The sequence below is a fragment of the Corythoichthys intestinalis genome, chromosome 12, assembly GCF_030265065.1.
Source record: "Corythoichthys intestinalis isolate RoL2023-P3 chromosome 12, ASM3026506v1, whole genome shotgun sequence".
Taxonomy (NCBI): domain Eukaryota; kingdom Metazoa; phylum Chordata; class Actinopteri; order Syngnathiformes; family Syngnathidae; genus Corythoichthys; species Corythoichthys intestinalis.
The window spans coordinates 31067845-31080944 of NC_080406.1; the positions used below are offsets into that span (position 1 = coordinate 31067845).

Below are 13100 nucleotides of genomic sequence, written 5' to 3' on the forward strand. Positions count from 1 at the left end.
CTTAGCTTAATCTGCACATTTGGGACCAAAAGTACATTCCTTTCTGGTAGACAGAACCAATATTCTTCCATGGCGGAATGATGGCTAGATATTACCATTGCGTTAACAAATACTTGCAGTTTGAACAGATGAACATGACGCCGTCAGCCAAATGGAAATTGCACCCGAGGATGAAGCAGACAAGTCCTTTTTGAACTCGTGGCTTATTTCTAGACTTTCCCATGATGTTACAGTGTTTCAGAGGTGTTTTTCGAATAATTCCACCCCATTGTATACAGGCATAGTAATCTTATAGTATGTAAATTTCCGACTTTGAAGAAAGGCACGAATAACTTAACGTAAAATACAGATCTGTAATTATTCTTGCATTAAGCAACCAAAAATAATTTCAATTTTTTGGGGTTATTTAAATTTCTGATTAAAACTGCATATACAAAAACAAATTTCAAAATGGTCACAATAGAGCAGGGTTGGGTAAAGTAGCCCTCAAGGGCCGCAGTAGTTCCTGGTCTTTGTTACAACTGATCCAGCACAGCAAGTTTAACCAATGAGGGGTCCGGGGAAACTAGAAGCACCTGACTGCAATCAACCGATTGCACTTGTAAGACACCAGATCGGTGAAAAGGTGTCCTCTTGATGGGTTGCAACGAAAATCCGCACCCACTGTGGCCCTTTGTGGAATAGTTTGACCGCCCCTGCAATACAGGTTTCACACTTCTCTTGTAGTTTTGTTTACCAAAATTATTTCAAGACTTTTGTAAGGCCTAGCATTAAAATACTGCTTTACAAATGGCTTGTAATGACAAGTGATATTCACATTTTTTTTTAAATTATTTTTTCCCAGAAACATGGTGGGCTGCCGGCAGGTTTCTCTACCACCAGGCAGTTTTCTGGGGGAAATTGTGCTACATAACGGCTTCTCGCCGAACACTTATGCCTAAGAAATTGCTATCTTACCATTGGTGTGCCCTGCAGCGACGTCACCGAGGTGATCATCAATTCGCCTTGAGCGTGTTGGGGTGACGTGCTGCCCCCTGCACCCCTTTTCTGGCCCAGCGTTGTGACGTTAGCAATGCGGATCTCTGAATCCGCTTCCGAGCTGACGAGAGCACCGCCCCGGTTCTCCTCCGGCTCCTCCTCGTCGTCTATGACGATGGGCTCGGCCGCCGAGGCGGGATTGGAAGGCTCAGACGGGTCGGGCGTCACCGTGGCGGGTGGCGTCACCTCAGCAGGGGGTGTCGCTCCAGTTGCGGGCGAGGCATTTTCCATGTCCGTGTCAGCGGGGCCCTCCGGCTGCTCCTGCGAAGGCGACGGCCCAGGGGCGCCCTCTTCTACCAGAACGACATCGTCGTCGTCCTCGACCTTCTTCGGTGCCACGCCGTCATCTGTTGCCGTAGCAACAGACTCTGGGGTCTCCACGACGGGTGTTGCGGACGCCTCCGCCGCATCCTCCTCCGGAACAGCAGAGTTGGGTTCCGACTCCTCGTCCATCGCTAAGGCAACCACCTGGAACACCAGCACCGCCAAAAATGGCAATTAGGTGAAACCTATTCTTGCCCAAGGGACACTCCGCCCTAAGACCAGCTGCTGCTGACAGACATTCAGATTTGGAGGAAAGGGTGCAAAAGGGGCTAGACTATCAGATTTGGGGAAAGTGACGCACAGACTGTTAAATCACAGCTCTACTGTTATGCGCTGATGGTTTTGAGGAAAAAAAGAACAAGGCTTCTTTCCATCGATTAAATCAAGTTGACTTCAACTCCTCTTTCTGGATCGTTACCTTACACGTAGAACAGTGAGACATCAAGCCAGTGTGAAAGGGGTTCAATTATGTAATTGCGGAAGTTGATAGGGCTGAGACAATTAACTGACAACTAATCAATTATCAAATTAAAACGACAACTATATTGATAATTGGCTCATTATTTCGAGACACAATTGAGCTAAAAATGACTATACTCCTTTTTTGAACATCTTAATAGCATTCTCTTGCCTTTACAAAAATGAAAAACTATGTATATACATATAAATATATATATATATATACCGGTCCTTCTCAAAAAATTTGCATATTGTGATAAAGTTCATTATTGTCTGTAATCTGTATTTTAGATTCATTACACACAACTGAAGTAGTTCAAGCCTTCTATTGTTTTAATATTGATGATTTTGGCAAAATTCAAGAAAAACCAAAAATCCCCATCTCAAAAAATTAGCATATCATGAAAAGGTTCTCTAAAGAAGCTACAAACCTAATCATCTGAATCAATGAATTAACTCAAAACCCTTGCGAAAGATTCCTGAGGCTTTTAAAAACTCCCAGCCTGGTTCATTACTCAAAACCGCAATCATGGGCAAGACTGCCGACCTGACTGCGGTCCAGAAGGCCATTATTGACACCCTCAAGCAAGAGGCCAAGACAGTGAAAGAAATTTCTGAGCGAATAGGCTGTTCCCAGAGTGCTGTATCAAGGCACCTCAGTGGGAAGTCTGTGGGAAGGAAAAAATGTGGCAGGAAACACTGCACAACCAGAAGGGGTGACCGCACCCTGAGATAGATTGTGGAGAAGGGCCGATTCCAGACCTTGGGGGACCTGCAGAGACGGTGGACTGAGTCTAGAGTAGAAACATCCAGAGCCACAGTGAACAGGCGTGTGCTGGAATTGGGCTACAGGTGCCGCATTCCCCAGGTCAAGCCACTTTTGAACCTGAAACAGCTGCAGAAGCACCTGACCTGGGCTACAGAGAAGCAGCACGGGTCTGTTGCTCAGTGTTCCAAAGTACTTTTTTCTAAGGGTGTAACGGTACATGTATTCGTATTGAACCATTTCGGTACTTGGTGCTCGGTTCGGAACAGAGTCGTACTGAACGAGTTTCTGACGTAATGTAACCTTTACTTTTCGAGGCTGTGAGTCAATCGGGTTACAGTTTCTTTGTGTTTACTCCGTTTTCTCTACTATAATGAGGACCAACACGGTAGGAAAGTAAGAAACGTAAACGGCGCGACAACGTGGCCGCTGGGAGAACGCAGTGAAACGCGACCGTTAAAGTCAATCAGCCAATGCACACCAGTCGCAGTGCGGCCGCGTGTTACACGCGTCCCAGAAGCGGCTCAACGCGATGCACGCGAAAAGGACGGCAGAGTTTATTATTTGACGCGAGACGCGGCCCTCCGGCGTCAATACTACTAGATAGCAGACCGGGCAGACTGGAAGTCACTCGTGTAAAAATACGGTGGATCCGGTCGATTTTCAAACTAATATGCAATCGTAACCTACTTTTTGAGACCATCAGATCTCTTGAGTGGTAGATCGAGGGACAGTTGACTTGTCTTTGTTGAATTACAGCTGTCTTCTCTGCAATAATAATAACCAACACGGCCCCGTGTTCAATACAAAACCCCCCTACCACAACAAAACAAGTAGGAACTAATATTCACATAGGAACTAAAGTTATACAACATAAAATATACAATATAAATGAATACATCACATTTGTAAAATACAAACACATAATAAATAATAGCCCAATTAAATAAAATAAATTGAAATGAGCTAAACCACCTTTAATTAAATAATAAGAATAATACACACATCCTGCTTACACAATTCAATTTGTTAATTTCTGTGTGGCGCTTTCACTTGAGAAAATCCACCAATAAAGCTTTGGAAAACCGTTCATAAGAAAAAAAATATTCATTGAGGCATTTCATTCTTAAAATACATGTCAAATTTTTTTTTTATTGGGATTGGTTTTCTCCTTAGCACAGGACTCCTTTTTTCTTCTTTCTTTCAGAAAGAAAGCTGACCAATATGCAGGGTCTAACCTAACCAATACGTGGGGCGGGGTCTGAAAGGCAAATTGTTGTTGGATTATTATCTTTAAATACCCGGTACTTTTTGAGCAGAATTTTAACTTTGTATAGGCTACCGTTCCTATTGTTGAAAGCAGTAAGTGTGTAATAAACAACTAGCACATTTATATTTTGCATCTTGTTCTCTTACTGTACCAAAAATTAACCGAACCGTGACCTCAAAACCGAGGTACGTACCGAACCGAGATTTGTGTGTGCCGTTACACGCCTACTTTTTTCAGACGAAAGCAAATTTTGCATGACATTCGGAAAGCAAGGTGCCAGAGTTTGGAGGAAGACTGGGGAGAAGGAAATGCCAAAATGCCTGAAGTCCAGTGTCAATTACCCACAGTGATGGTCTGGGGGTGCCATGTCAGCTGCTGCTGTTGGTTTAATGTGTTTTATCAAGGGCAGGGTCAATGCAGCTAACTATCAGGAGATTTTGGAGCACTTCATGCTTCCATCTGCTGAAAAGCTTTATGGAGATGAAGATTTCATTTTTCAGCACGACCTGGCACCTGCTCACAGTGCCAAAACCACTGGTAAATGGTTTACTGACCATGGCATTACTGTGCTCAACTGGCCTGCCAACTCTCCTGACCTGAACCTCATAGAGATTCTGTGGGATATTGTGAAGAGGAAGTTGAGAGACACAAGACCGCTATTAGAGCATCCTGGGCCTCAATTACACCTCAGCAGTGCCACAGGCTGATTGCCTCCATGCCACGCTGCATAGAAGCAGTCATTTCTGCAAAAGGATTCCCGACCAAGTATTGAGTGCATAGCTGATATAATTGAAGGCTGACTTTTTTGTATAAAAAAAAAAACTTTTTTGTATTGGTCAGATCAAATATGCAAATTTTTTGAGACAGAGATTTTTGTTTTTTCTTGACTTTTTTGATTGTTGGCCTAAAAAATGTACACTCTTTTAGAGCTTCTTAATAGCTGGAATTCTTCAATTTATTTAATTTTATATTCATATAAAAAGTATTCTCTTTTAGTTTAAAAAGTATTATCTTATTTTCAAAAATGTTTTATTTTTTATATGCACACAGTATATTCATATATTCAAAGAAAACTGAAAAAACAATTTATTAGAGTTGTCTGATATCGGGTAGCTGATAATATTGGCTTACAAAGGCTTTTTTAAATGATATCGGATAATATCGACATTGTTTTTAATTATCCGTTTTGGGCCAATATACATGTTGCCTTCAAAGTGAATTTAGAAGCCTTCTGCCTTTGTACAAGGGCTGGTCACAGCTTAGCACAGCAGTTATGCTAATAAGATGTCTCCAAATTAAGATGCTTGGGATTTGTTATGTGAGCAGACGATTTGCACCCATGGTGCAAAAATTAAATGAACAACAAATGATTGAAAAATAATGAATATGTTAAGTCCGTGACCGCATATATCGGTTTAATATTGCTATCAGATTTTTTTGAGTTGGACAATATCAGGATATCATTTAAAAAAGTCATTACCGGACAAGTTTCCTTTTTTTTTTTTTTTTTTTTTTTTTTTTTTTTAATCCTCTTATTTCTGTGGTCCTCAATAAAGGCAGCTTATCCATCATCAAACAGATATTTGCAAACATCTGTTTTTGCTTTGGGAACCAATAATGACATCATATTCATTGTTCAACATTTCCCAATGTTTAGTTTTTGCTTCCAATGCATATTTCCAGCCAAAATTTAAAGCCCAATGCAATATAATAGTAGATAACGTAAATGTGATTCATATATGAGCCGATTAGTCAAACAATTTCAAAATTATTCTCTGATTAATTGACTATGAAAATGATTTGTGGCAGCCTCAGAAGCTGTCTTGGCGTGTGCAGCCATGGCACGCTTGAGTGGTTCCTGTGTGAAAGAGACCAGGCTAATAAATCTTGGTTCTGTAACGTGACAATAATTGAGGAAACTGCATGAAAGGGTATTCAACCAAGAAGGGTTTTATAAAAAATTAGAAAAAAAATAAAAAGAAAAAAAAAAACATCGACATTGACAATGTGGGCTTTGTGCTAGCCGCCGCTCACGTCGCAAATCCCGCTCCCCTTCTCACCTGCTGTCGCTCCCCGTCCCGTTTTTCCCTTTTTCTTGTTGCCGGGGCAACCTGTGAAGCTACACCTTGGTTGCCATGGCGATAGCAAGGCCCACCACAAGGGACGCGCTCTCTTAGCTCTACATCTGGCATGTCATTTTGCTACGTGTTAAGGGGGCGGGTAATTCGGGGGATGGGGGGGGGTGTCGCTCATGAGTGGGGAAGCGGTTGGGAGTGGGGCGCCTTCCGTATCACGACACCCAAACGCTCCCTCATCAAAACCCACCACTTGAATGCATCATGGGAGTGATTAATCGAACGTGTCGATTGTGCGCTCGGACGTGCCTCCAGTTTGGCGTGCGGCCATTTCCCTGTGAAAACCGATCCTCCGCGCTGTTGGGGAGGGGGTGACCATGTGACAGGAAGTGCGGGTGCAGGAAGCTAATGTTTTCACACGCGCACGCACGCACACACAGTGACCTCAAGTCCAGTCAACAAATAGAAGCTTCGCTTTTCCTGTGACGGTGTTTAGCACAGAGATTCCACAAAATGGCCGCCACCACCTTTTTCACACAGAACCCAGCCAAGTGGTTGGTGTGGGAGTGGAAACTGTATAGTACGAACTCATTGGGTGACATTGACAGTTTTCAAATCCATTTTTACTTGGAGGCTCAGCAGCGATTATTCGCTACAAGACCTCCCAGTCAAAATGGATTGGACATATATCACCATCAATGGGTGTTTTTAATCTGAACATTCTAATTCTTTTATCAATTACCACTACCACAACACACAGGGTGGGCTGGCAGTGAATGTGTTAAAGGGATCTTCGGACCTTAAGACTTGTAGGCTCTAATAAGCCACAATTGTTCTCTTTTACTAAAATATGTTATTAGCCATTGATTTAAAATCTAAAATATTTAGTACATGTTTTGACCTAAGGGCCTAAGGTTTACGCGCGCAATCCACGCTTGGGGTGATGACGCGGTTGGCCTGGACTGGGAGAAAAGCTGTGCTAGCTGGCAAGTGAAACTAGTATGACGTCTGGCATGATATTGTCACATTCTGCTGTTGGTCAGATTGTTTTGTTGCAGAGATGTGGGATGAGTTTCCAAAGTCATACATGCATCCAATTCCAGCTCATCAGCAGTGTCTTCAAACCGATCCTAGGCGGCTTGTATTGACTTGCTGCCATTTGACAGTTTGTATATCCATTCGTTGTTACTGGCATCATTGCCTTTTTTTTTTTGTCTGCCTCTCACCGCAGTTTTCCGCTGTTTTTTTTTTTTTTTTTTTTTAAATTGATCCCGACCTACAGTCATGGGCCCTTTTTGTATCTCCCTTTTCACGATTGGGTGTTCTTTTGTGTGTTCAATAAACCCTTTTATGTAATCCCTATGTTCATGTTGTCTGCTTGCTGTCTGAAGTGAGCCGCGTTTTTTAATTCTATGGTCAAGCCAGCCGCACTTTCTTTTCAGTTGCGTTTCCTTTTTAGGTTTTACCACATGGACAGGCAGCGCATGTGGGTTGCGATTGCTTTATAAGGAAAATCATGACTAACGTCACGCGCAAGTCCAGTAGTACCTCAACATACAAAGTTAATTTGTTCCAGGACCTTGTTTGTAAGTCGAAATGGTCGGATGTCGAGCAGCTCACATAAGAATACATCATAATTCCAGTAATTCGTTCCACAGTCTGAAAACTAAATAAATGCTGCTGGTACTATTGCAAATATCAATTACACAGAGCAAAACAAATAGATTATGAATAAAAATCTGAATAACATAATAATAGTTATAATAATACTACCTGTATTAATGTAACGAATCGGGTTCTAATGTGGCGGATGTGTTTTGCGTGGTGTACCTGAACACACTGACTTGACAGAGGGAGGGAGGACTTTTTACTTTCACTTTGTTCAGCTGCGGCAGGCAGTAAACATGTTGTGTTGCACAAGTTCTGAAATAAATTATTTAATCATTTGCTCCCAAAAACGTATAAATACATTCTATTTTTAATTGTTTCAGTGTCCCAGTGTCTGATGCAAGTTCGCCCCAAAGCACAAGGCTCAAAATCCATTTTAAAGCAATAAAACTGGCCACTGGAGGGCAGTAGTGCATTTGGTAAGAACTCATATCGGACCATGAAAGGAAATGAATGATGAGAAATAGTCAGGAAACGGAAGTTGGAAGAAGAAGCGTGAGAAAAATGTGGAGAACGATGTAAAACAATGCACATGCCCCATACAAGTTCCCTAGGTGAATTCTGTTATGAGGTAGTGGTCACTACAAAAGAAAGATTTTAAAAAATATATCTTGATGAAACAGACAGGCGCTGATGAGGGTAAAATTTACCCCGTCTGCCGATACAGCCGCGGCCACAACAGCGTAATCTATCAGTTAAATAGTTTAGTTATGTGTAAATAAATTGTTACTTTGCTATCAAAAGCTCTATTTGTCTTGTTGTCTTTTTATTTTATAGAAGGAAAACATTATTCAGATGTTTGGAATGTTAAAAAAAGAAAAAAAATAGCTGTGTTAAAGTCAAAGTTATGTTTGAAATGTATGCTTTCACAAAAAGCTCAATTTCTCTGTTTTTTCATCAGAAATTGGAAAATTGCTCAAGCTATTTTTTAATGCTAAAATCTAAAGAACGGAAAAAGATATTAACTTACTTTTTCCTGCTGAAAGAAGAGAGTAATCTTTCTTTTGGTGGGTTCCATGTTTATATAGCAATAGAACAGAATTTTCTGTGGGCCTTGCAAAATCAGTCAAAATCCAGTAAAATGGCCGGGAGCGCAGGGGGGTTGCTCCGGTGTAAATGGCTGGGAGTGAATGAGTTAAAAACCTGACGGAGCTGGCGATCTCTTTGGAGGAGGACCGTCGAGATCGTAGACATTCCACGGCCATATTGTCGAGCCAGTTCACGGATGGCACACCACGCTCATATTTTTCTATCATTTCCATCCTCATTTCAATGGTAAGCCTCACCTTTTTCCTTTCTTCACCACCTGCACTAAAACTGTTGGAACCCATGTTGATTTCTCTCACAAGAAAATCCTTCGTGCACAAGAAACTGCGGTGCTGCGTCTTATTTCGAGCATGTCGTCAGATGTAGAAACAAATGGTGAGTCAAATTTTACGTCGGATGTCAAAAAGATCATGTGTCGAAGCTAAACTAATGGTGACTCAAATTGTACGTCGGATGTCAAAAAGATCGTGTGTCGAAGCGATCGTATGTTGAGGTACCACTGAATAGTCCTGTGGTCTAAGTGCTCATCTGTCGCACGGGAAACGCTGGTTCAAATTCCGCTGGAGACGTTCATTTATTTGCTTTTGCCGCTCGTTTTGTGAAATATCGACAGTGCTGTCCTGCTCATCACTTTTCCGCTCGGGTTCAAATTTGAAGGGCAGAACCAACGACATGTTTATGTAGCTAACGAGGGACACTGTGGAAGTACTGCAGCGCTGCCCTCAACAACAATGGCGACCTACATGTTCAACTAATGTTTCAAATTTTATAAAAACGAAAACATTAAGAGGGGTTTGAATATCAAATTATTACATCTCATACTAAAATTTATCTTTAAAGAACTACAAGTCTTTCTGTGCATGATTACCTTTACAAAAAATGTATTTGTGCAAATAAAGACCCTAAGGCCCTAACAGACGCCTGATGCTATCTGCAGTTGAGTAGTTAAGACTGAAATGAAGACTTGAATAAAAATAAATTCTGCCCTCAAATAACCCCCACACACAAACACACTGCCTTATGACATCATCACCAGGTGGGCTTTGCGCACGTCAACGTGTCGCCTCATTGACATCATTTGCACAACTGGCGCAACACAACGGAAGAAAATAGAATGAGCGTCAAAAGCTTGCCCACACTGCAAATGGCGGCCGTTCCGGTAGTTGTTATTGCATTTGTGTAACTATAAAGTAACCGGCAAGTGGGGCGACACGTTCAACTGGACGTGCCCGAGTCTTGATAGCAAATTCAGGCCATAGGGTTCTAGTCGAACAGACCCAAACCAATTTAATAATCCAAAACTTTAAAACTCTGCACCCCCTCGCTGGGGTACCAAAATGAGCGGCCAAGGTGGGAGGGGTATAGAAGGGTATTCAGAGGGGACCCTCCCAAGTTGTACGTATGGGGGGGTTCCACCGCTCCGCGGAGAAACGTGGTCCAACTGCGCCATTGTCGGCCAAAGCGCACACAAATCAACGAATTCGCAACGTCACAAGCAGCATATTGTCCCGTGCAAAAACGACCAAAATTGAACCCGGAGGTAAGATTTAACGGCCATTTTGGGGGCTACCTGCTTTAATTGAAAAGTTCGCCGCCGCCAATCGTGGCGCAATCAGTGTGCAATGGCGCCGAACCTCCACTCGGGGCGCCCTTCCCCACCGTCGCCGCCACCGCCACGGCCGCCCCCCGCCGGCGTTACGTATCACATGAACCGGGCTTCGATTGTGTCATGCGGCGGTAAACAAGCGACGCCAGCCATCGTGTCGTACGTGATGGGGGGAGAAAAAAAGCCCAAGACAATATCCATAAACACAAGAACCTCCCGAGCGCCCCCCTCCTTCTCGTTACACCATTGCCACCGTCGCCACCCAGCGGGAAAGCTGTGCCTAGCGTCCGCCATTAGGGCTCTAAATTAACAATACTGGGACGCACATCGATAAATTGAACTCTTTAACGTGTATGCTCGCAGCCTGTGTCAAGACACGCGGGCGGTCGGAGCTAAGTGGAGGCCTGGTGAAGCCAAGTGAGGGCCCAAAAGTTGCCCAAACTTTCAACTTTGAGGGCTGTGAGAAATAATGGAGAAAAATGAGGGAAAAAGAGAACGAAACGAGTGAGATTCTTACCGGAGTAGAGCTCCACACGGTGTAGCGCCACTTTTGTGCCTTGACATTAATCCCGGGGAGCGCATGCGCAGAACGCAACACCAGCCAATTCTCTGCTCAAAGATTTCATAGGAAAATGAGGCCTCACTCCGTGTCTAATCAATGGCTGGGGAATGTGTCACGTGATGCTCTCCCACGAGCCTCAGAGCGTGTTAAATATTTAATTATTAATATAATTGATATAAAATTATTTCCAAAGCCTTTCCATGAACTATTAAGTTGATTTGCTGGAAACTGCCACAAGGTATTTTAGCAGCACTATACAATTCTCGGTCACGTCCGTAAACACAGATATCGCATATATGCAGTGGTAGATGCGCAATACGTTTACGTGCCAATCGGGGTGGCCTTTATCAATTGTCGGCCATTTTGCGTCAGTGCTAATCGATAAATATTATGGTCAATGGAGCGGCTACTTTAAATAGCTAGAAACTGCTCGATTTTCAAACGGATTGTTTTTTAAAATTAACGTCAGAGATGTAATAAATCAATAAGGATTCTGTAAACCAGATCAGGGTGTGCCCCGCCTCCTTTCTATAGCTCTGGAATAGGTTCCTTTACCCCCGCGACCCTCGTGAGGATAAGGGGTTACGGAACATGAATGAATGGATAAATATACCAAACAGTTGGGAAATGCGTCAAGATTTCACCGAGATAAGGGTATTTTATTGAGGAAAACCACTCATCCAAGGTTCACCAGAAAAAAAGTCCACTGTTATAAGATGGTCGCCGACTTTTTGCACTCGTTCTCTGTATATGTGATATCCTTATTCTCAACAACAAAAAAACAGGCAGCCATTTTGCCGGCCACATAAAATTGTTTACTTTGTATTTTAAATGGCAATTCACACGCTGTACGTGACGCCTTGAAATAAAAAACAACACTTATCACAGGATGGAATGGACAAACTGCCGTAAAAAAAGAAAAATCACGCCAAAGCTCAAACCCGGAAGTCCTTGTGCGATTTTTGAGCAGAGTGAGCGGTCTTACTTTGAAGTCCCCGCGCCACAGTCCTATCTTCTCACCCCCTTTACATTTTACGCATGCGCAAAGCGAGTCACCGAGCTGGCAATTAAATTGGCCCCATTAGGAAGGTTTAACCTTGGCCATAGCGTGGCAGCGTACACATCTGCCGTTTAACCTCACATTTGGACGCAAAAAGCGTTGACGTGTGGCTCAAACAAACTACAAATGCTCCGAGTTTAGGCCCAATCAGGAGCGGGAATGCGGGGTTACAGAGTTTCCCTTCTATTTCTGGAATTTAGAAAAAGAAAAAAATGAATTGGCGACAGAACCAGTTAAATTGATTTTAATTGACAGCAACGCAGAATAACATTAAGTATCTTGAAGGGTGCGTTCAAGTACCCATCATGGCCGTACCAGGTGCATTCACGTGCCCGAACCGGAAGAGCGTCGCGTGCACAACATTTCCATGGCGTCAGTGAAGGCAGCAGGGAGGGCTGACTTTGCTCAAGGAGGCTTTTGTGCTCCCAGACCGCATGCTTTTTAGCTCAAAGATCCTTTCTGTTTCTTCGAGACTTGTTCAAGTCAAATAGAGCAACTCTGTGAATGCATATTGCGGCCTTTAAACCTTTACATGTATATATTAAACTATGGACAAACCTACACACAAAAATGTTCACCAAAACATAATAGCTGCCATTAACGTCTATTGCCGTCAATGGCAGTGAGTTAAAAAAGCTTTAATAAGAGATAAGTCTACAATTAAACAAAATCAACAGTCCAAACGGGTGAAAAGACATTCAACACATTTTTTTCTTTTGAAGTGTTTTCTTTCCCGAATAATGTCAAAATCATTGTCCAACCTGACAAAATTTGCAACATTTTTCGTTTTACTGTGGAATGAAAAAGTATCTGAACCTTTTGGAATTTCTCACATTCCTGCATAAAATCACCATCAAATGTGATCTGATCTTTGTCAAAATCACACAGATGTTAAAACAGTGTCTGCTTTAACTAAAACCACCCAAACATTTATAGGTTTTCATATTTTAATGATAGCATGCAAACAACAACAGAAGTGGGAAAAACAAGTGAACCCACTGCCTAAGGAAAATTAAAGAGCAATTGAAACCAATTTTTACCAAACAATTGAAGTCAGGTGTGTCCCCAATCACTGATGAGTGGTTTAAAGCTGCCCTGCCCACTATAAAACACACACATAGTAAGAATTATCTTAATGAGAAGCATTGTATTGATGTGCATCATGGCTCAGTCAAAAGAACTGTGTGAGGACCTGCGATCAAGGATTGTTGATTTGTATAAAGCT

The 13100-nt window shown here is 42.5% G+C and overlaps 1 protein-coding gene across 1 annotated transcript in view; it reads right to left on the bottom strand.

The window, feature by feature from the left end:
* The window catches only part of zmym2 (zinc finger, MYM-type 2), a 46918-nt gene extending 35987 nt beyond the window's left edge, over positions 1 to 10931 (bottom strand). Inside the window, exons 1-2 of the mRNA XM_057852407.1 lie at positions 10771 to 10931; positions 958 to 1506 (exon numbers count right to left, since the gene is read on the bottom strand). Of these exons, the coding sequence (XP_057708390.1) occupies positions 958 to 1491 (534 nt within the window). The 5' untranslated portion in view covers positions 1492 to 1506; positions 10771 to 10931. The remainder of the gene's footprint in view (positions 1 to 957; positions 1507 to 10770) is intronic.
* Between the last annotated feature and the right edge of the window lie 2169 nt (positions 10932 to 13100).